Source organism: Xiphophorus hellerii, chromosome 17 (assembly GCF_003331165.1).
Source record: "Xiphophorus hellerii strain 12219 chromosome 17, Xiphophorus_hellerii-4.1, whole genome shotgun sequence".
Classification (NCBI taxonomy): Eukaryota; Metazoa; Chordata; class Actinopteri; order Cyprinodontiformes; family Poeciliidae; genus Xiphophorus; species Xiphophorus hellerii.
In genome coordinates, this window is record NC_045688.1 from 18,691,122 (window position 1) to 18,713,133 (window position 22,012).

The 22,012-nt window shown below is 39.0% G+C and overlaps 1 protein-coding gene and 1 long non-coding RNA gene across 2 annotated transcripts; both read left to right on the forward strand.

Annotated features, from left to right (window-relative positions):
• Positions 1-629: 629 nt before the first annotated feature.
• LOC116736393 (chloride anion exchanger-like) lies at positions 630-19,274 on the forward strand. Its single transcript, XM_032588817.1, has 21 exons — positions 630-701; positions 1,518-1,700; positions 2,907-3,046; positions 4,436-4,546; positions 6,749-6,909; positions 8,404-8,568; positions 8,662-8,814; positions 9,133-9,215; positions 9,353-9,500; positions 9,593-9,706; positions 11,560-11,637; positions 11,722-11,817; positions 11,935-12,041; positions 12,418-12,487; positions 13,186-13,278; positions 13,361-13,456; positions 15,256-15,483; positions 15,573-15,627; positions 16,143-16,282; positions 17,284-17,343; positions 17,760-19,274. The coding sequence occupies exons 2-21, from the start codon at positions 1,570-1,572 to the stop codon at positions 17,790-17,792; spliced, it is 2,262 nt and encodes a 753-aa protein (XP_032444708.1). The 5' UTR covers positions 630-701; positions 1,518-1,569; the 3' UTR covers positions 17,793-19,274.
• Positions 5,922-6,579, forward strand: LOC116736394 (uncharacterized). The gene is made up of 2 exons (XR_004342549.1): positions 5,922-6,132; positions 6,235-6,579. It is a non-coding gene; the product is annotated as an uncharacterized LOC116736394 (long non-coding RNA).
• Positions 19,275-22,012: the final 2,738 nt, after the last annotated feature.

Sequence of the window (22,012 nt, forward strand, 5' to 3'; positions counted from 1 at the left end):
AAAACAAATCTAATCACAACAAACAAAAAAAAGCAAGGAAGAAAAAAAAAGCTCACGTTTCCCACGAAGCAGAGCCCAGCCTGCGCTGGATCCTCAGCAGAGCCGTGATAGATGCTGCCACCGCTTCCTTCAGCTGAGGTCATTCACACACTGTAATGTTTGCATTTCAGCCTGAATACAGTAAATGAATCATCCACAGGACGTCTGACTAATCTCAACACTTTGATTCTTCATTAAACTTTGTACTTGTAGAATTGTTTTATTTTTATTATTTTTTCACTATTTCAGGATGACTCGGATTGAATGTTTTTTGTCTTTTCTGACTTTCTTTTGATCTTTTCTTCTCTCTTGTTTTTCTTCATTTCTAGTAGTGTCTGAAGAATTCCCTGGAAGTTCACGTGTCTGCTCCTTCCTGTGAAAAACTACTTTACTTCCACTTTATAAAAACAATAATGTGTCCTGACCACATCCTCCATTGCTTGAAAGCACAGATATCAGTGGGAACAATGGTCAAAGGGTAAGGCAGGCGTCCAGCAGTTGCATGAAGCAGGGACCTCATCATAATTGCTGTTAATAATTACAGTCCTGATAAGCAGCTGAGGTGGCATTTATTGATGGCAGAGAAGTCTGAGGTCTCAGTTGATCCCTGGGTGTTGGAACGAGAGCAACAGAGCAAGGAAGCTTATAACTGAGTGTATGAGGTATGTGGAGTAATAAACAACTATGTGTTTATTGGGAATATAAAAAAATAAAAATAATAAAATAAAAGTAATAATATAAAGTTCTTTGGCAGTATTTCAAATGATTTACACCTGAAATTCAAAATTTGTTCTAGCCTAAGAGGTTTTATTGCAAAAATGAGTGAATTTTGTTAGTAAAAATATTTTTTAACATTTTTTTGGGACCTACACTGGATTAAAAGGTAAAGAAAATGTCATGCAGCATGACTGACCAAAATAACAATGATTGTTTCAAAACAAGACGAAAATTTCAGCAGGAATTTAAATCTAATTATACCTAATTTTAGTGATACTGAAAGAGCAAAAAGTCAGATTTATAGTAAATAAGATTTTTTTTATAAGAGTAAAAGTGAGCGATGGTATGAGGTAAAGTACCGTTATTCTAGGGAAGATTTCACATTTTAGTCTAAAAAAGTACTGTCTTTACTGTCATCATCTATATTCTACATTTAATCAACTAAAATGACAGAAACTAGCCTGGCAGAAACTAAAATGTCCCCAACTGTCCCACTTGTAACTAGAACTACATGGTTCTGTCCCAAAAAAAAAATCAATGCTGACTCAGACTAAATACAAAGTTGCTGTAAAAAGTGAGCATTGGTTACAATTCCAGGCGCTCCTCTCTGATTGGGAGCTAAAACAGAGGCTGTCAAATCACATCGCCTGGTTTCTGAATCTGAGGATCTGGAGCTTCTGCTTCTCGCTGTTATTAATCTTTGAAAAGTGACGTTCAAAGGTAACACATGTTTTCTCCTCCTGACCTAATGTGATTATTAGGCCTTAGAGTCACATAGCGGGCAGCAGCGGTCCTCCAAACAGCAAAGGCAACATGATGCGAGCAGGAGCCAGGCATTATGTGGTGACCAGGCCATTGTACTCTGAGGACTCATTCAACGAGGAGCATAAGAAGGTCTACAGGCATCACAAGACAATTCTGGACCACGTCAAGCAGTACTTCAGGTACGAAATACACACACCTTTGGTCTTAAAGAAACTATTTCTTTTTTAAACTATCAAATGTAGACAGTCAACAAAGGCACAACTGGGTACTGAAGTATAAATTTCCACTTCAGGAGTTCACAAAGTGTCACGTTTTTAAAGATCTTAAACTTTTGTAAATGGCTTTTCCAGCTTTTTTGGTGATTTGAGTTGATGACATCACAAAAGGCAAAAACAAAAAATATATAGTCCAATTATCTACCGTTAGTAAATAACCTGGACAGAACACAAGTAAACAACCTTGAAGGACAAATTGAATTAAAAACATGGAGCAAAGAACATGAAGAAAACAAACAAGTGTGAGAACTTCAAAGAGCTCTGATCAGGCCCCTTGTGTGATGTCATCAAAGACTTGGATGCTTAATTTTGGTTAGATGTATTTTATATTGATAAAATAAACTTTTTCAGGAAAAGTAACCAGAGATAATTGAAAAACAAACTGATAATCTTTGTTAGGCGACAAACTATACCTAAATACAGTTTCACTAAAATCTGGATTGCAACTTTAACATTGGATTTTGGTCATTTCTGACTCTACCAAACTCTAGACTCTAACTTGAAAGCTTGAGCATTCAGTTGGGCTGAATTTAAATGAGGAACAATTGGTTGCTGAAGAAGACAAAGTGAGGAAGTTTTACTGTCATTTTGTTGAACTTCAGCTCGACTTTTATATTTTAAACAGAGGTCTTTGTTCAGGTCTGGGTTTACGATGTTTAAGACCCAAAACCCCTGAAGATCTGCACGTATATAGAGCCTTTAAACCTTGTTTGGCTTCTAAAAAGCAGTTAAAGTTGAGTTTCTTACTTCAACCATCCAGTCAGGCTGTTGAAATGTTCATCTTCTGTAGACCAGAAAGTAATCACATCTTTATTTTAGCCATATTAATGTAACAGACTTAATCTAAATCCAATTAAATTGCAATTTTGTCCAAAATATCCCATAATAAAGTGAAAAAATTTATTCACTGTGATTGTACCTCCCCTAACTCAGCAAACCCCGGCCCACAACACAGCTACAGACGTTTTCGCCAGCATTACTCAAAAATGCAAGTAAAAAGATTTAATTATGGCTGGTATATATTGTAGTGTGTTTTAGCCACTTAGACATTAATTGGACCCGTCCAGGCAGTGACTGACTTGCCTGTGTTTCTGTTTCGTCCGGCCTCAGATGTGACGCCAAACGGGCCAAGAACGCAGCTCTCTCTCTGCTGCCGATCATCGGCTGGATGAAAATCTACAGATTCAAAGAGTGGCTGCTCAGTGACATCGTGTCTGGTGTCAGCACAGGACTGGTGGCTGTCCTGCAAGGTAAGACTCAACGGCGCGTTCACCGAGTCCCAAACAAGCACAGCAGAAGAAGACTTCATCCTGATTGCATAGCAGCAGGTTAGACTGAGGGCCGATGGGATTTTGCTACTCATTAACATAAAATGTGCATCAGTGAAAACATTTCCTTTGGTAATTAGTTTTCCTCTGAATGTGCACACGGAACAAACATACCCAGAAGTGGATTAATAAATGTTCAGCCACTCTGTTTATCCACACTTCTGAGTGGACAATGGCTGGTTGTCTTAATCTAAGGAATGTTGATGATCCTGATGTCATGCTGTTGTAATTCACACAGCTGTTTGTCTCTTTTAGGTATCATCATTGGTTTATTCCCACCTAATATTTAGCCCAAATTTATGACTGATGCCTGCCGAGTTCAGGAATAACTTGGTCATTTTTGACCTTAAATAGCATTGCAAAATAGTTTTTAGTGATAATATGACTATAAAAAAAATCAATGGATATTAATATCAATAAACATAACTATTCAGACGTAACTTGGAAGTGTTAGATGCTGTGAAGCAAGATATAAAAGTCCAAAGGTTTTTAATGATATTTGATAAGCTACAGATTGGATTGGGTTTTATTGGTGATTATCATAATTGGTGTCGTGTTTGGAACGCTGCATTGGCAATAAAGGTTCTCATAGAATGGAAATAGAATAAAGGTTTCACCCTTCACCTCAGTGAGTGTTTACTCTTCTGTCCTCCTCTCTTGGGGAGTACCTCAAGGCTCTGCTCACAGGTCCATACGTTTCTCTCTGCATGCTGTTGTATAGCTATATGTCAAGGAAGCACTACGGCTACACAGATGACACCCATATTTATATATAATTAGTGTTATGCAAAATTCAATATAGGGTAGCTTTGATCTTTCTCAGTATTAATGATTATAAAAAATAAATAATTATTTTTAATGGTTCTCAAAAAGCTCCTACATTGAAACTGGATCGTCTAGAGACATTCATAAAATCCTGTCTCAAAAACTTTTTGTGTAATATTCAACTGTGATAAACAAAAATGGTAAAAAAATAAAAATAAAAAAGCAAAATATATTTCTTTAAACTTAGGTTACTATCAAAGAAAAGAAAAGTTTCTCAATGACATTCATAAGTCATGAAATTATTTGTGTTGGATTAAACATATTTTCCTCTCAGTATTTTATCATATTACAAATTAGTAAGTCTTTCATTACCTTTCCTATTTAATGTAATGTGTAATCAAAGCTTCTTCTTTTGCCATCTAATGTACCTTCTGGTCACCAGCTGTCGTTTCTAATGAGCCTTTAAAATAAACGTAACCCGCTTTGACTAAAAGACATTACCAACGTACCGTAACTCTGATAACGTTTGTCATTGTTGTGCTGCAGGTCTTGCCTACTGCTTGCTGGCCTCTCTGCCTCCCTGGTATGGACTCTTTGCTGCCTTCTTTCCAATCATCACCTACTTTTTCTTGGGCACCTCTCGTCACATCTCAGTGGGTAAGGCTGACATTCAGAAAACAAAATGTCTGTGAAAAAGTTCTCTACTTTGTGCTCTCAAAGAAACCATTCCATTTACTTCTCCCATTAAGTATTAAGTATTTTTGATGAGTTGTGAAAACAATTAACCATTTCATTGTACATCATTTTCCAGAATGCCATAGTGTTCTAATGGTATTTAAAGAGCTAAAATCTCCACCCCAAAAACCAATTAGTTGACCTGGGGCAAAATAAAATGCAGTGGTCTTCATCAGACGTCCCTAGAGGTCACCTGATGAAGACCAGATGACCTCAGATTTATCTCCCACAGCCTGGGAGTTTGAAAAGGTTTCATACTCTGATGTTCTGCAGCAGCTGATCCTCTAGCTTCTGATCAATGGAAGACTTTCCTGAAATGGGACGTCATACATAAAAGACATGATTTTGAATTTTGTCTTTTTTTATTGCTGCTCTGTCTAAGATTGCATTCATATCAGCCCATTCATATGTTTAGTCTGCTTTAATCCAACTCTACAATCTAAACAAAGGTGTGAGTCAAATCGCTAGCAGAAGAAATGGTTTGTGGTCAATGTGTAGACAAAAGAGAAATGCTACAACTTGTAAAATCTGACGCCACTCCCTTTATTTTTAATATTTTGTGAAGAAATAATTTGCTCTCAGTTTCTCCTTCAGAGGTTTTTGTATCATTTCCTTCAGTGGTTGTTGGTGCATCACCACCACAGGCGAGGGGTGAAACAGGTTTTGCAAAGGGTTTGGTTCATTTGACAGAGAGTCACGTCAGCTGAAAATGTAACAAAGATAGCAATTTTGACCCCAATCAAATCAAACCTACACCCTCATTTTGAACTCTTGGTGTGGCAGGAAACATGGAGGATGGGGAGAGATGATTAAAATATGTGAAAGTTAAGCACCCAAAGTTCTAGTCCTTCAGGATGACGAGTCTTTACCTTCTTCCTGTTGCTAGTTGGCAAAGTTGCACAATGGTGTCGGAGCAGTTGATGTCTGGTAAAATGTTGACAGGGAAAAAATAAAAAAAGTTAAGATCATCTACAAGCCTATCAGTTCAATTCTGGGTACAGCCTAAAGCAGCTACAACAAAAGAATAGAATAGAATAGAAGTACTTTATTCATCCCAGCAGGGAAATTACTTCGCAGTTACAGCATAGAGACAAGACACAATAACAACGTTCGGGTGTTGAGTCTGGAGTTTGGCTGTGGCAGAGCTGATGACGTCACAGGCCACCGCTGCATCAGCCGATGGGGGAATGTAAACAGCGATCAAAATGGCGGACGTAAACTCCCTCGGTAAATAACACGGCCTCATTCCCACAGCCAGAAGTTCAATGTCCGGGCTACAAATCTGTTCCTTCACGTTAACATGACCGGGATTACACCACCTCTCACTCACATAAAGTGAAATCCCGCCGCCCCTCTTCTTCCGACTCTTGGAAAAGTCCATGTCCCCACGCACCAAGGAAAATCCAGGGACCTCCACGCTGTAGTCCGGAATAAGCGAGTGCAGCCAGGTTTCTGTGAAGCAGAAGATACTGCACTCCCTGTACTCCTTCTGGGTCCTAACCAGCGCCGTGAGCTCATCTGTCTTATTCCCAAAGACCTCACGTTCCCCACAATAATCGCCGGTACCGCTGGTTTGTGCCGTCTCCTCTTCTCCCTCCGTTTAACTCCAGACCTGCAGCCCCGGCGTCTCCTCCGTAACTCCTCTGAGACCACAGGCCTGTCTCCGGGCAGCAGCAGGCTTACACAGTGCAATCAGCTGTTCACGCGAGTAAACAATGCCGCTACTCCGTTCGGCGAGGTTCCCCATAACAAAGAGTAGAAAAAGTAGCAGAAGAACACGGAGAACAGCGACAGAACCACATCCAGCCATTGTGGAAAGCTTAACTGATGATCTATGGGTTCTTTAAGCACGGATCCTTAATCGGTTACAGCAAATATACACAGATTAACACACACGATGGGAGCTGCGTCTGCAAGCAGCCAGCTGTGCCGGCGCCATCTTGAAAAAAAAAAAACAAACTTCAGAAGCATAAAGAGAGAAACAGAAAGGTTAGGATCTAGCAGGAGCTGATGAACAGACCGCCTGCTTGGGCCAGGCCAACTACAAATAAGTCTTTATACATAATCTCAAGGCGAACACTCAAGCAACTGAACTATACATTCCACTATATTACTATTCTGCAGGTCCTTTTCCAGTCTTGTGTCTGATGATTGGCTCGGTGGTAACTAGGCTCATCCCAGACGAAGGGCCAGCTGCCAACATCACAGGGTTTACAAGTCTGACGGTAGACGAGCAGAGAGTGTTGGTGGCCTCCTCTGTGACCTTCCTCGTTGGCATCATGCAGGTCGGAAACCTTTTAGTTCATTACGTCAGTATCTACTGTAAATGGAAAATAACAGACAGGAAAGATACAATGTTCTGCAGCCACGTTTTAGTCAGTAAACACATCCAAACCAAGGTTGTTGTTTTATTTCCCAACACATTTATTGCACTAGAAACGAGATGTGATTCAGACTTGGCAAGAGAACTTGTCTCTGCCGAAAGAAGCTACTGAGCTGATCTGGATAAGAGCTGATGATGGGAAGCCACAGTGGCAAAATGAAAGTTAAATGTTCATGTGACCTCAGCCGTATCTCACATGCCCATGGCAACTATCCATGAAACCCTCTATTGCCTTGAATGGATTAGCATGGCCTAGCTAGGCAATTGAGATGATAGCAATATACTGAGATAGGTACTTGTGCAATTAACCAATTGACCTCAAATCTCTGCCAAAGGTCACTTGTGTTGGCAGTGATGTGCCGGTGCTGCAGATCTGCTGGAGTTTGTAGACACAGTCCTCTCTTAGTTTTACTGACAATAGTCTGAAACTGGAAAATATTGAATAAGCAGCTGCAAAAATGCCATGTTGGTGTCAATGGTTAAGGAGAATAAGGTGACAGTGGCTTAATGGACTTAACAGGTCAAGTTAAGTTAATTTGTGTGGCACATTTCAGCAACAAGGCAGTAGAAAGTGCTTCACACCTTCAAGAGGAACCTTGAAGCAGATGGGCTGTAGAACCAGAAAACCACAAACCAGGGCTACAATTTCCATGGGTTGTTCAAAATTGGACTATAATGTATTCAAAAATGTATTCCTGGTCCAAATAGCCTTGGTTTCCATTAAGAGGCTCATTGTCTCTTAATGAACCATCAGTCTCTTTTTCATGTTGTTTGTTTGACATAAACAACATGAAAACATGTCTTACACAGCACTAACAAGTGGCCAGTTAGAGTATTTTTCTTATAGTAGACAATGAAATGAAAATTACTTTAAATTATTGGTGAAATTGGGTACAAAGCCTCCCTCTCAGAATTCCGCCCACTCAGCTCCTTAAGACTAACCAGCAGCAATTAGCCAACACCTAATAGAACTGCAGAACTATTGAGCTCATTATATTTATCAGTTCAACACTGGTAAAAACTTTGCTAAAGGGTTAATAGAGGAGCCATGTTGTGATGACATCCTGAAGGCGGAGCTTCAGAAAAGAGCAGGATATTTTAAAGAGACAGAGGCAAAATTTCATAAAATGGCACCATGTGTATGGAAAATATACAATACTGCCCCTTTAAGGGTCCATGCACTATAAACACTTTAGTAACTGTATGAGCAAGTAAACATGAACTCGTTTCATTTTTTAACAGAATTAATTTGTGCATGTAATTCTGTTTGTTCTGTACAGAGACATTCCTTAAAATTAAAGTTGTGTGGTGAAATGTGGAAAATGAGACATTCAGAATATTTGTAACATCTTTAATGTTCTAAGCAAATTCAATTGGATTTCTTTTGGTTTTCCAGCTGGCAATGGGACTCCTACAGGTGGGCTTCGTGGTCATGTACCTGTCTGATACCCTGGTCTCCGGGTTCACCACAGCTGCTGCCATCCATATCCTTGTATCTCAGTTAAAGTTTGTGTTGGGGCTCCAGGTTCCTGGCATCAGTGGACCCCTCTCCCTTATATATGTAATTACAAATTGTTCCATTGTTTTCTCACCTTAACGTTGGAAAGGGAGCGATGAGGCGGTGTATCCCTTAAACTCCTGTTGTGTTTTTCAGACTCTGGAGATCATCTTCAAGAAGATCACGTCTAGCAACGTGTGTGACATTGTGATCTCCCTCGTGATCATGGTGGTGGTGTTTCTTGTGAAAGAGCTGAATGACAGATACAAATCTAAACTGCCCGTTCCCATCCCGATAGAGGTTATCATGGTGAGCAAGTGTTATGAAACATCTTCCATAGTTATAACCGTTTTCTTATCTGACAGATGCAGTGATAGCACAGGTTTAGGTTAAAATTAATTTTATAACTGTAAATACCTTTTAAAGTGATATAAGGTCACAAGGTTTCTGATGAGGTATTACAATTGGACATACAAAACTAAAACAGAAGCACATAATTAGACACCTTTATTTGTCCCTCAGTAGGGGAACAAATAAAGGATTATTAACTGTATTACTGTAAATCTAATAACACCAATTATGTGTATCGTCTAGTTTTGACCCACATGTTCCCTGTGTTCTCCCTAGACTGTTATTACTTGTGGAGTTTCTTATGCGTTTGACTTCAATACCAGATATGGCATTGACGTTGTTGGAAAAATTCCCCGAGGGTGAGTAGAACTTGTTCTATCTTGCATTTACTTTGATTGGCTAAAAAATTGGCAGAATACTTTGTAGGCAAGTGCTTTTGTTTTAATACTAATAGTATATGGATTATATTTGACTGACGGATTGTGTGCTGCTTCAGATACGAGCCTCCAGTCGCCCCAAACCTTCAGGTCTTCCAGCACACGGCGATGGAAGCTTTCCCTATGGCTATAGTGGGTTTTGCTGTGGCCTTCTCTGTGGCAAAGGTCTATTCTATAAAACATGATTACACAATAGATGGAAACCAGGTACGCTGCAACACTGACCAGGTAAACGGTCTAGTATGCTTGTGATGTGTACCTCTGTACCAAGGCACGTTTTCTCTCGGACCTGGCTGCAGGAGCTGATCGCCTTCGGAGTTAGCAATATCTTTGGAGCGTCCTTCAAGGCCTTCGCAGCGAGTACAGCGCTTTCCAGGAGTGCGGTGCAAGAAAGTACAGGAGGAAAAACTCAGGTAAAATGAGCAGTTGTGTTGATTAATATTTATAGTAGTTGATAAAGGGGTTTATTTTTAGACAACCTGATAAAGTGGATTTAAGTACAACTATACAGCCCTCTTGCATCTCCAAGACAGAACTCTGTGAAATCAGAGTGATTGTGAAAGTCTCATTTTTTCCACATAAAATCAGTGCATGTTTTACTCTTAGGGCTTTAACTACAATATAGTAATCTAGTTGTATAAATATTATTCCAAGGACACTCTACAAGTCCATCTGCATTTACTTCTCTCACAATAACATATTATTTAGCCCTTCAAAGTCACATAAAGACAACGCTACACATTTGATACAGGAAAAATATTTTTTCTCTAGCTAATTGTCAGTAAAGGAATACATTTTCACTGCTGACTCTCTGTTGTTGCCATGACATCACCAGGGTTGTCACCTAATCTATTAGGTTATGATTGTTGGTTCCGTTACATATAATCAGTGACGTGCGGTGAGGTTCATAGCTGGTGAGGCACTGACTTAATCATATTCAGATTTACAAATATAGACCCCCTGCATGTTATTGTTTACGTAAGGAAATTTCGCGCATGTGGACGACGCTGGAGGGCAAAAAGACTATTTCCGTTCACTCAATCAAACTTGGACATGTAGATATTATTCATTTCGTGCTGTGCTCCACAGCGAAGGGAAAAACCGTTAAAGTACAACCCAAAACCACGTCTTTTGTCGCTCTCGGTATCAGCGCAGCTACGCGCAGACTCGTTGCCATAGCAACTGACAACAACGCCACAATAAAAAACACTCAAATATTTCCCACGCAAAAAGCAGAACATTCAATCTGTTGCAGTAGTATTGTTTTAGTATTATTTTGCGATTATTAATTAATTGCTGTGGTAAGAGGAGAAAACTATAAATATATCGCTGCACTTGACCTTGTTGTATGGCTAGCTCCATGGCTAGCTCGCTTACAGTATCTTACTCTGCAGTTGTGGAGTCACAATGTCTGGGATCATGAGCGCCCCCTGCCATGAGGCAAGAGAACTGCCTGCCTCACCTCGTTTCTGATCGCTCTTCAGCACATGAAACACGTTACGCACACAATTGGTGACAAAAAAAATAACACTGTACATTATATACATAAGCTAAATTATGGAAAATCAGCTCATACATTAAATGTTTTTTAGCCATTTTATTGGCGATGTACAGACAGGAGGAACATGCTCTCAGAATGGCAGCCAGTGCAGTTAGCGAGAAGTTGCGCAATCCCAGGTGAGGCTCAGCTCGCTGCTGCCTCACCAGCTTCGCTTCCGAGCATTTGAATGGGAAAATGCAGAAATTCAGCGATTTTGAAGAAAAAATAATCTGAACTTTTTTAAATTAAATGAAAAATAGGTATAGTACAAACCACAGGGTGAAAATAGCAATATAAATGATTTTATCATTATTATTTTTCCATGATTACAGGTGAGGCAGAGCCTCACCTGCCTCCCCTGACCGCACGTCACTGCATATAATAATCCAATTGTTTCATAATCCGGGGGTATCTATTTCACATATTTCAATTAAAAAGGGTGACAGGCTTCAAGACAATGTCGATATGGACACAATGTAAACAGATGGTAGTCATGGTTACGTGTTTTAGAATTGCACGTTGAAAATCAATGCAAACACCTGCTGGGATTAATATCCTTTGAATTCTGTCAAGTCTTTTTGTTTTTCTGTTGCTAGATTATGATATTTTGTCCTTTTAAGAAATATTTAAGTCACTTGAAATCATTTACAAATCCTTTCAAATATGCTTCTGATTGTTTTAGTTGTGTGGATTTCCCAGTCTGATGGTCTTTCTGTATTTTTTCAGATCGCTGGTTTACTGTCAGCTATTATAGTGATGATTGTCACTTTGGCTATTGGATTTCTTCTCGAGCCTTTACCAAAGGTAAGAGAACTACAGTCTGCTAAAGTGCAACACTGCCAAAGAATCAGGCCTCTGAAAGGAACTCTTGTCCCGGCGTTTTGACAGTCTGTGCTGGGGGCCGTGGTCATCATCAACCTGAAGGGTATGCTGATGCAGTTCAATGAAATTCCTTACCTCTGGAGGAGAGACAGGCCAGATTGTGTAAGATATTGAACAATTGAGTTATTTTAGAAAAATGTTCACAGTCTTACCAACTGAGTTGATAAAAAAGTTTAACATCATTTAACAAAAACAAGTATTTCTTCTTGGCATGTATAGGTGGTGTGGATGATCACCTGCGGAGCATCCATCCTCCTGGGGCTGGATCTTGGATTGGCTGTTGGTCTTGGTGTGGAGTTGATCTGCGTCGTCCTCCGGGTTCAGTTGTTAGTATCTTGGCAGGGTCTACTTCCTGATGCCACAAAAAATCTGAATTACAACTGACAAATAAATACTACGATGCTCTAACATCTAATATAGCCTGTTGTAGGAATTTCAGCCTACCAGTTGTTAATCCCAGCGGTCTGCGCTCTTTCATTTTAGCATGCTAACACAAAGCATGCTAACATACGGGTAGAGAGATGGCGATTTTGGCAGACTTGAGCCCAATGTTTCCCAATCATGTCAAAATTGGTATAAGCATGAACAAATAATGTTTTGAGGAAGTAACATAGCAAGTGAAGCAGTTATGCTAGCACAGTTGCTAGCAAGCAGATTTAGGAAGTACCAAAGTTAAACTTTTATTGTGTTTCTCTTTTTCAGCCCTCGCTGCAGTGTGCTAGCCAACATTGAGGGGACAGATATTTACAAAGACAGGAAGGACTACATCTGTGTAAGTTAGCCACATTTAGCCTTCCTTATATCTTTCAGGCAGCAAGCTATAACAAGTAGCATGAGATTTTGACACAAAACGTTAAACTTTAGCTATGTTGTCACATTTTGACGTTTTACAACCAAGAAAACATTATATGTATCATTTTCTTTCTACGTTAGAATTAAACACAACTTTTTTTCTGTCAGATAAAATCCATGTGAACTACGTTGCTTGGTGGTTTGAAGTGACAAAATGCATTAAATTTCAAAGGGCATGGAAGCTATTGCACAAAGCTGCCCCTCTTTGTGCAATAGCTGTATCTTCTGCCTACAGGCAGAAGATACAGAGCAATCAGAACAAGAACCAATTGTCTCAGAGACAGTTTTTACCCGATAGCAATAACAAAACTAAATGCAATCAAAAAAAAACATTACTCGTCATAAATGATGTATGTGAGAATGTGGCTGTTCTTACTTTTTTTTTTTTTTTTTGCCAGTTGTTTGTTGATTCTTGCGTTGTGTGTGAATTGTGAGACAGTTATTTTTTGTTTTTGGGCATGTGCACCGACTGATGGCACCCTTTGAATTTCGTTGTCCTTGTGACAATGACAATAAAGATTTATCTTATCTTATCTTATCTCTTCTGGTCATTGGGTGTCTGTATTCTCTACCACACATTTACAATAACTTCTGCTTGGTGATCCTGATGTTCCACAGATAAATGAACCAGAGGGGGTGAAGATCTTCAGAATCCCGTCCCCAATCTTCTTCGCCAACATGGACTTCTTTAGGAACAAGCTAGTGGAAGCTGTAAGTTTCACCACAGCGTACACGCTTCTCTTAAAAAGATGCATGCACATTTATCTTGTAAATTTGATCCTTGTGTTTTCAGCTTGGTTTCAATCCTCTGAGAGTGTTGAAAAAAAGAAACAAAGCTCTGAGTAGGATCCGGAAACTTCTGAAGAAAGGCGACCTGCAGTGGACGTCGGTGAGTATTATTTGTTCAGCGACAACAACAGCATGCAGCTTTCACTCAGATAAACCGTTCCTCAGCACAATAAAAGGTTGAGCAACTCAGCATCTGCGCTGATATCGTCACCTTGTCTTGCTTTGACGTAACTCTGTGAATTTTCAACAGTGAAACACACCCAGCCTGTCGCTTTGGTGCATCTATCAAATTCTCATCGTCATTTTCAAAATAGGAAGTGCATCTTCAAATAGTTTGTACAAATAGCTTAAAGAAAAAAAACCACTGTAATTTGTTGACAGACCATGTCATTGCATTGCAGAAAGGAAAAGACGGAACTGTAGAACTTGTGCAGGATGGTATATTGTCATCCTTTTTTTTTTTCTAATTGGAATGTATAGAATATGTTTTACATATTAATGACAACTTGTTCACGCATGTTCATGTTAAAATTTATACAACAAACTGACTGATTGTATTTAAATGGAACATATCATATTAGATGTAGATAAATGTTCATTTCCATCCATAGTGCCATAAAATAAACAAGACAAGATGCAAACATTCATCCAATTTCATACATAAAAATAAGAAATACAGTTAAAACAAATGAAAACTATACATAGCATAGCACAGCTTATGGATAAATGTTGTGGCAGTAGAGACAATTCAACAGAAACCAATACAGTTTGATCAACATGACATAAGCGACTGATAATGTAGGAAAAAGCAGAGAATTATTTATAATCGCCAGCATGTAAACAAATCTAAAGTCTGTATAAAACGAGTCATCCTCATTTGGAAAAACCCCGATTGAACTCAGGGCAGATATGCTTTCTAGTAAACAGTGATAGGTTTATTTCCTTCTATCAAGATTAAACGGTGTGAATGGGACACAAACAAGCCTTTGATCCTGACAGTACTAGTGATTTTGTATTATATAGATTAAGATTTACAATGGTCTGATTGGGATTATCTTCCTCTATCTATGCCAGTAACCAATAAAAAAAACACGAGGTGAATTGTCCATGATCCCTTGTTATTTTGCTCTTCCACAACATCCAAGACCAGGATGTAGTTTTACCTCTGTGATTAATAATGAATGAAATATGCAGAAAGAATTATGAGTCAAACAGATATCATTCCTCATATTAACATAAACTAAAACAATATTTCTGTAATATTCTGATTGTTGAATCCAGCACTGAATGGTCATTAACAGACTCTTTGGTTACATTTCAAACTATTCATATTATTCACATTTTACAGTCGTGAAAAATGAGGAGACTATGAGTGTGTCTGACATGGACATTTAATATCACTTTGAACAATACTTTGTTTTACTTTGCTTTGTAGTTTGCACTGTAAAAAAAATCAGGCAGACAGACCAACAATTATTGAAAATGCAGTCAGTTTTCTGCAACTTCAGAACTTTCAAAATAATATCCCAAAACATTTCCAACATTCTGTTCTTCATTTGCATGTAAATACCAGTCAATAGCGGGCCAAGCAGCATTTTTTCTAGATATGCTACAAAAAGTCTTTGTTTTGGCAGGTTTCCCATAAATGAATTATGTTCCACAAAAAAAAAAAATCCATGAATACTGAACTGGGAATAGATGGAGGTCCACTGTATGTAGGAAAAATCCTCGTGTCATTTGAACTGTTGTTTTGTTATCATTCCACTATGACAAAATGCCTTAAAAGCATTTGGCACCAAAGCTACCAGTAAAGACCCAGTAAGAAGGAATCTTTCTGTCGTTTTTCTCAATGTTTAAAATCTTCCTAATTAAGAATAAATCTATGTTTTCCTGCTGCAGAAAGGGTTCATGAACACAACAAACAGCTCCCTTATGGACCCGTTAGAAGACAGCGACAACGAGGAGCTGGACAAACCCATCGACTTCAAGGACCTTCCCATCCGCATCGACTGGAACGCCGAACTTCCTGCCAACATGGTGGTTCCCAGGGTGGACATCCACAGCCTGGTGCTGGACTTCGCTGCCGTCTCCTTTCTGGACATATCTGGACTGAAGGGACTCAAAACCGTGAGGGAATCTGTTTCCACTGATCCAAATATCTTCTTATTGCTCCCACTTTTTCCCTACCATCTTCGTCTCCTCTGTTTCTTTTGCAGTTGCTGAAAGAACTGGTCCGTGTTGAAGTTGAGGTCTACATCGTAGCTTGTGATCGTAAGTGTGAAACTCCGGTTCCGACAAGTTACAACACCGTTAGCAGCATCATCTTTGAAAAGTCCATTTTCTCTGGTTCATCAATCGAAGAAACACAAGAAAAGAGACAGCAGAAGACTTGATACTGGGTCAAAGTTCACCTTCCAGCTAAACAATGACACTAACAGACTGCCAGAGCTAAAACAGAATGGCTTAGATGTGTTAGAATGGTCCAGTCAAAGTCCAGATGTAAATCTGAATGAGAATCTGCAGCAAGTTCTTATTTTCACAGATTCTCTCCATCCAATCTGACTGAGTCCAGTTGTTTTACCAAGAAGAATGAGCAAAAATTCTAGACTTCCAGTGGCGTCTTTCGTTTGCATTTAAGTTGACAGTCCGATACGAATATTGGAAGTTGAGTTTAAAGCATCACACCAAGACTAAAACTAGCTGATTTTGAAAAGACAAAAACTAAAGCTCTCGCATCAAGAGAAACAGGAAGTTTTGATGTAAGTCTCATTTCTTCTGAACCACAGCGTACATCCTGGAGAAACTCCACAGCTGTTGCTTCTTTGATGAGGAGGTTCAGCCCTCCATGTTCTTCCTAACGCTGCACGACGCCATGCTGCACATTTTGGAGAAACATCCAGAGACGACAGTAAGGAAAACAGACCAGGTAAAAACCTTCTCATCAGATCACATCACGGTATGAAAGACTGACAACCGTTTTCTAGTTGTCTGACGTTAAATCAGACTAAACGCTTCCTGTTTTAGCTCAGTTAGGATTACCAACAGCACTCTCCATGCTAAACAAATGTTGCAGGTTTTCTTCTCTTTTTCTTTCTTACACTCTTCAAACTCTGAAGTTTAGTATTTAGGTTGAATTGCATTAACTTTATGCCGTAGATTCAACGTTTCAGGCATGAATCCATAAACTTCTCTGGATTTTATTTTAAGTTCTGGAACTAAAATCTACACTCTGTGATGGTCACTCCAGAAACCCTGACGTTGCTGTTCTTGCGTCACTCATAACTAATCTGCTGTTATACTTAGGATCATTGTCTATTTGGAAAACCAACTTTCACCCGCAGTTTAACTTCCTGGGCTGGCTGATGTTTGAATTATTGCATCAGTATTCAATCATCAGACAGAAGTCTCTAATCTGGCTCTTTATACTGAAACCGGTTTTGGAGTGATGGCTTCTTCTTCTTCTTTTTGGAGTCTTTCAGCCCATTTTAGTCCAGAATGTGGATTCTGAGACTGTCTCTCCAGATTGACAATGTTTGTTGTTGCTGTTGATGCAAGTGGAGCCTTTTACACCCAAACACGTTCACCTCTGAGTCACAGAACCCGTCTCTTTCCGGACCAGCACAATGCTGGACATTCTGTGATTGTTACAACACGCAATCACCTAACTCATGGAGGAAGTCCACAATTCTCTTCCTGGTTTCTTTCCACTTCCCGGATGCTCATGTCCACAGGACAAACTACAAACGTCTAATTTGAAGGCAGAATTTAGCAAATAGAACTAACTGCAGTAATCCTAAGTGACCTAAAACTGGAAATGTCTTATGTCAGAAACAAATCGAGAAATGTTTGTAATTTTATACAGCATGATTGATTCCACCTGTACAATCAAAATGTACAAAACCTGAATATGTTCATGTTTCCCTACAGATACTAACAACAGTGACAGTCCATCATCCGAGCCGCAGTCTGAGGAGCAGAGATAAAAATGTAAGCTGATTTTCTTCTTTTCCAGCTGAAGCTTCCTGCTGTTGTAATCGTCCTGTACAGTCGGGTCATTGTCACTCGGTGCACTCAGTGTTTGAGTTTTGGGAAATATTTAACTTGTTTTGTTTCATTCAGCTGTATGTAGGTCAAGAACAAAACACATAAAGCGCCACTCCAAAGAAATAAAACATGCCGGCTTTATAAGCTCATGCTTCAGTCTGTATGCAGAACACGAGCCTCATTCTGAGCTACAGGCAAAGCAGCAAATCATCTTAATGTAAAGGGGAAGTAATAATCTGTTAGGTTAGTTTTTACATAGAAACTTTAAATAGTGGTCAGCTCTGTTTATCTGTTTGTCACATAAAACCTCCATACAGACGCAAAATGTGAAAAATACATGTGAAACTCTTGTCTTGCAGGGTCCAGTGCCAGCTGGAGAGACCAAGTTCTAACGGGGACAAAAGATGAAATCAATAAATGAAACGGCAAAAAGAAAAGAAGACTATATATTTTATACATCGCTTTATTTATTATGCATAATTAATATATGTTTTAGAGATTACGGTTTAAATGATTGTAAAATCATTGCGAAAAGGTAAATCCATATTGCATTGGGTGATAAAGAAATGTAAATACAATCCCAGATTAACAACACATGATAAATTCTAACTGAAAAACTAAACGCAAGCGTGAAAATATGGAATCTACCTCATGGTGGCGCTAGCAGGAACAACTCCTACTGTCTTCGTCTCACATCATTCTGAATGTCTGATTGATGCACATTTCTCCTAATGCCACATCAGTTAATATCGATCAGGTTTAGATTTGAACTTTGACTGGGCCGTTCTGTTGTCTTTCAGCCATTTGAGCTGATTTAAGTCAAGCTTTATCTCCTGGCTTCACATTCAGCCGCCATCAGATACAGATGAGGTTGATGGAAAGGTGCAGTTTGTTTTGCTGCCAAACATCCAAACATGGATCTGTGTATTACAGTCAAACAACAAATGGGAAACAGACCCAATTCAAGTTCAGGTCCATGGAATCCAGATTCAATTTACAGGGACAGATTTAAATCTGTACCACTTCTTAAGTCATCTTTCAGACAAAAATGTTTGTACACATGGCTCTATAACTCTTCCCAGATTGATGGGCAGCAGCAGTTGTTTCCCTGAGGTCATCGGTGATGTCTTGGCATTGTGTTAACACACACCTGGATGCTCCAGGACAGCAAACATCCACTACTCAAATTCAAATTTAAAAATATTTTATTGATCCCAAAGGGAATATAAACGTCATATTAATTAGAAATTTGTGGGCGTTATTGTACAGTGATGGCTGTGGGCAGGACTCCTGCTTTTATCAGGGTTTGACACTGATATTGATCAGTTATGTAATGAATTTTTGTAAAACATTTTATATATCATGTCTGTTGTGTATCTAAGCTTGTATTTACCAAATTGTACATTTTTTTATATATAAAACAAAATGTTTTATGTGATTGTTTCTGTGTGAGAAACATTATAGGACCTAGATGAGGTGCAGATATAAATATATCTATTCCATGTAGACTCTTTTTATTATGAATTTAAGAGCTTGTTTTTAGGGTTTTTTATATTGTTGTACATAGAAAATATTGCTATACCATTCAATCAAATATACGGTTTTATTACAAAAGCCATATTTTGTTTTTTATACTGTAAACACTTCATTTGTAGGCCATTTTTGTTGTAATAATGAATCTAAAAAATGAATAATTTTGCCAAAGTTTTGTTACAGCTCTGTTCTGTTATCAAAATAAAAAATAATCTTTATATATTTATTTACTTTTATTGGTCTGTTTTGTGCTCATGAATATTTTACAGTATGATAAGGAATGAGAGTCATACTATAAAAACTTCTATGGTAGTATATTTAACTCTTAACTCTGCTACAGTAGCGCAACTTTGTCAAAGTGCTTATATAAAATTCATTATTCCTCATAAACTGCTAAACTGTGACGACATAAAACAATCTACTTTTTCATTTTTTTCACTCTAAATCACCACAAAGCCATGAGAAAAATGTTTACATAAAAAATAAAAGTTATTGTTTCTAATGAAGAAAAATTATGAGCAAATTCTTTGGGGAAGAATATACAGTGGACATCCAGCCATTCACAGATTCTCCAATTTGTGGATTATTTTTGTGGAACTTAACTTCAAAAACTCACTTTCTTTCTACCAGGACATTCTAGAAAAAAAGTGGTCCCAAAAATAACTCCCTGTGGAATCCCATATAGGATTGTATCACCATCGCATGTAAATCCTTTAATCTTGTTATCAATTAATATATTTCTAAAACCACTAGAAATGTGTTCCTGACAAGCCATAGTTCAGATTTTCGTGTGAAAGTTTGTGATTATCAACATCATAAGCCTAAAGTCAATCTCAAAAACATCCCTAGAATATTAACGATTATGACGTGGACTGTTCTGAGCACAACTCTGAAAGCCTGAAGTCATGCTAGCAGTTTGTGAGCTGTTGGGATCAAAGCTGCTGTCTTAGCATGCAGCCACGGGATTCGTTAGGTGTGGCCAAACAGCCTGAGTTTGTGTGTAATCTGACCCAATCCATCATCCCACACTGCGGAATCACAGGTCCTGTTACACTAATGAAACTACTCCATGTACCTCTTTGACAAAAAGATCCCTTAAATTGGCACTGACAGGGTGAACCTGATTCAGTCCAGAGGATAGAATCACTTCTTGAAAAGAAGAGAGGAGAATCAAGTGCTAATGCCCACATCTCTCTTAAATGTTTTCACATTACAGGCACAGATTTAAATGTGTTTTATGGATACGTGTTTGCTTTAAAACTCAAAACCTGAAAAATGTGGCATGCATTCATAGTCAATCTCCAAAACTGAACTTTGATTGGGCCATTCTGACACATTAAAGTAGCCCTAACCCTAACCCCACCTGGGTTTCGAGACTGTTTTAGCCTCTAACATGTTTTTATCCAGGATAGCCTTATGGTTACCTCCCTCCAAAATTCCTGGGAACGCCACTGGCTTTATCACACCTTGAAGTTCTATCATTTTTATGTGTTTTTTTTTTTTTTTAATGTTTTATTTTTTTATCTTAAAACAAGAATATAAAATCCCCTTTTCTTCCTTTAGGCAGTCTGCTGGTGTAGCTTAATGAACACTGTTCCAGGAGTAACACCGTGACATATTGCCATGGCAACGACATACCACTACCTAATGAAGTATTTGCCCAAATATGAAGCAGCTGCACGGTTTTAAGGGGCAGGAAACAAAGAGTGTGTGCAGGTGGCAAAGCAAAGAAAGTGCTGGATGGTAATGATGATGACGGGGATGATGGGAATGATGATGATGATGATGATGATGCAAGCAGCTGGATTCCTGGGTATCAGCCTGGCTGTGATGCTCAGGCAGGGACCTGCAGGGATGCAGCTGAAAATAGGAGGCTCCATCAGGGCATGTATGGGACGAGGAGGGAACTCCGGTTTCATTCTTTAAATCCCCTTCGTGCACTAACAACTATTTATCTTTGTTTGTGAGCAGTAATAGTTCACTCTTTCCTAAAATGAAAGGAATAAAAGCAGAAAGTCCAGATCAACGCTCATGTCTGCTGCATGACTTCCGGTAAACATTGTGGCGGACTCGCCCCTCCGCCGCCGCACCGCGCACCAACACTCACCACACCGTGCCGTAGGCTCCAGAGCCCACCGGCGTCAGGTTCTGGTACCGCTCCGGAACCTCCCATACGGTCTTGTTCAGCTCCTGCCGGTAGAATCCCGGTCTGGCTGACTTTTTTTTTTCTCAACCGGCTTCAGAAAAGGAGGGAAGGAAAGAAAAGAGAGGTGGAGGGGGAGAGCAGAGCCGAAAATAGATAGATATGGACCGCCGTCTGCTGCCCGAGCCGAACTGCTGCTGCTGCTCCCCGACCAGTCAGTCAGTCAGTCAGCGCCTCTCTGTCTCCCCCCTCCCTGACTTCCTCACTCCCCCAGACACCGCCCCCAACTCCCAACCATCCACTGGAGAAACTCATTACACAACAACCAGTCACTATATTCTATTATATTATATCATATTATATTATATTATATTATAACATATAACATTGTGTATATTGTATTGAATAAAGATTCGTTTGTGGCCAGTAGGGGGCACTAGAAATCAACTCCACCGTTCAATCATCAAATGAGGTAAAACAAACAAAAATCAGGTTTTCTAAGGTTACACATTCTACAAAACTCACAGATTTGTCTATCTATATAAACTCCCAAAAATCACAAAATAACCAGGTAAATCCTGAAGTCTGAACAAATCAGTGTGTTTTTATTTTCAGTTTTATCTCTGATAGTTCGTTTTATCATTTAAAATTTCTCCAGATGTCTAACATCATGTAAAATTCTAGATTTTCAGCCTGTAGGTTTATATCTGGCCAGCCTAGAAGATCTTTTGGACCTGATTTTAATGAATTGCTGTAGCACCTTATGAAAGATGAATATGGGCTAAAAGGTTATTATACCGAACCATGGCAGAATACAGTTTCTGTCCGAGTCTTAGAATGAAATATTTCAGAAAATTATCAGATTTCACTGTACAATTGCTGTTTTCTACCATCAGCTCTTCACTGGAGAGGTTCCAATCCCCCCTTCAACACCTT

What these genes read in the sequence shown, in the direction of transcription:
- LOC116736393 (XM_032588817.1), top strand. Translation starts at nt 1,570, where the DNA reads ATGATGCGAGCAGGAGCCAGGCATTATGTGGTGACCAGGCCATTGTAC. An exon ending in TTCTCGAGCCTTTACCAAAG is followed by an intron (nt 11,638 to 11,721) that starts GTAAGAGAACTA and finishes GCGTTTTGACAG; the next exon opens with TCTGTGCTGGGGGCCGTGGT. An exon ending in GGAACAAGCTAGTGGAAGCT is followed by an intron (nt 13,279 to 13,360) that starts GTAAGTTTCACC and finishes TTGTGTTTTCAG; the next exon opens with CTTGGTTTCAATCCTCTGAG.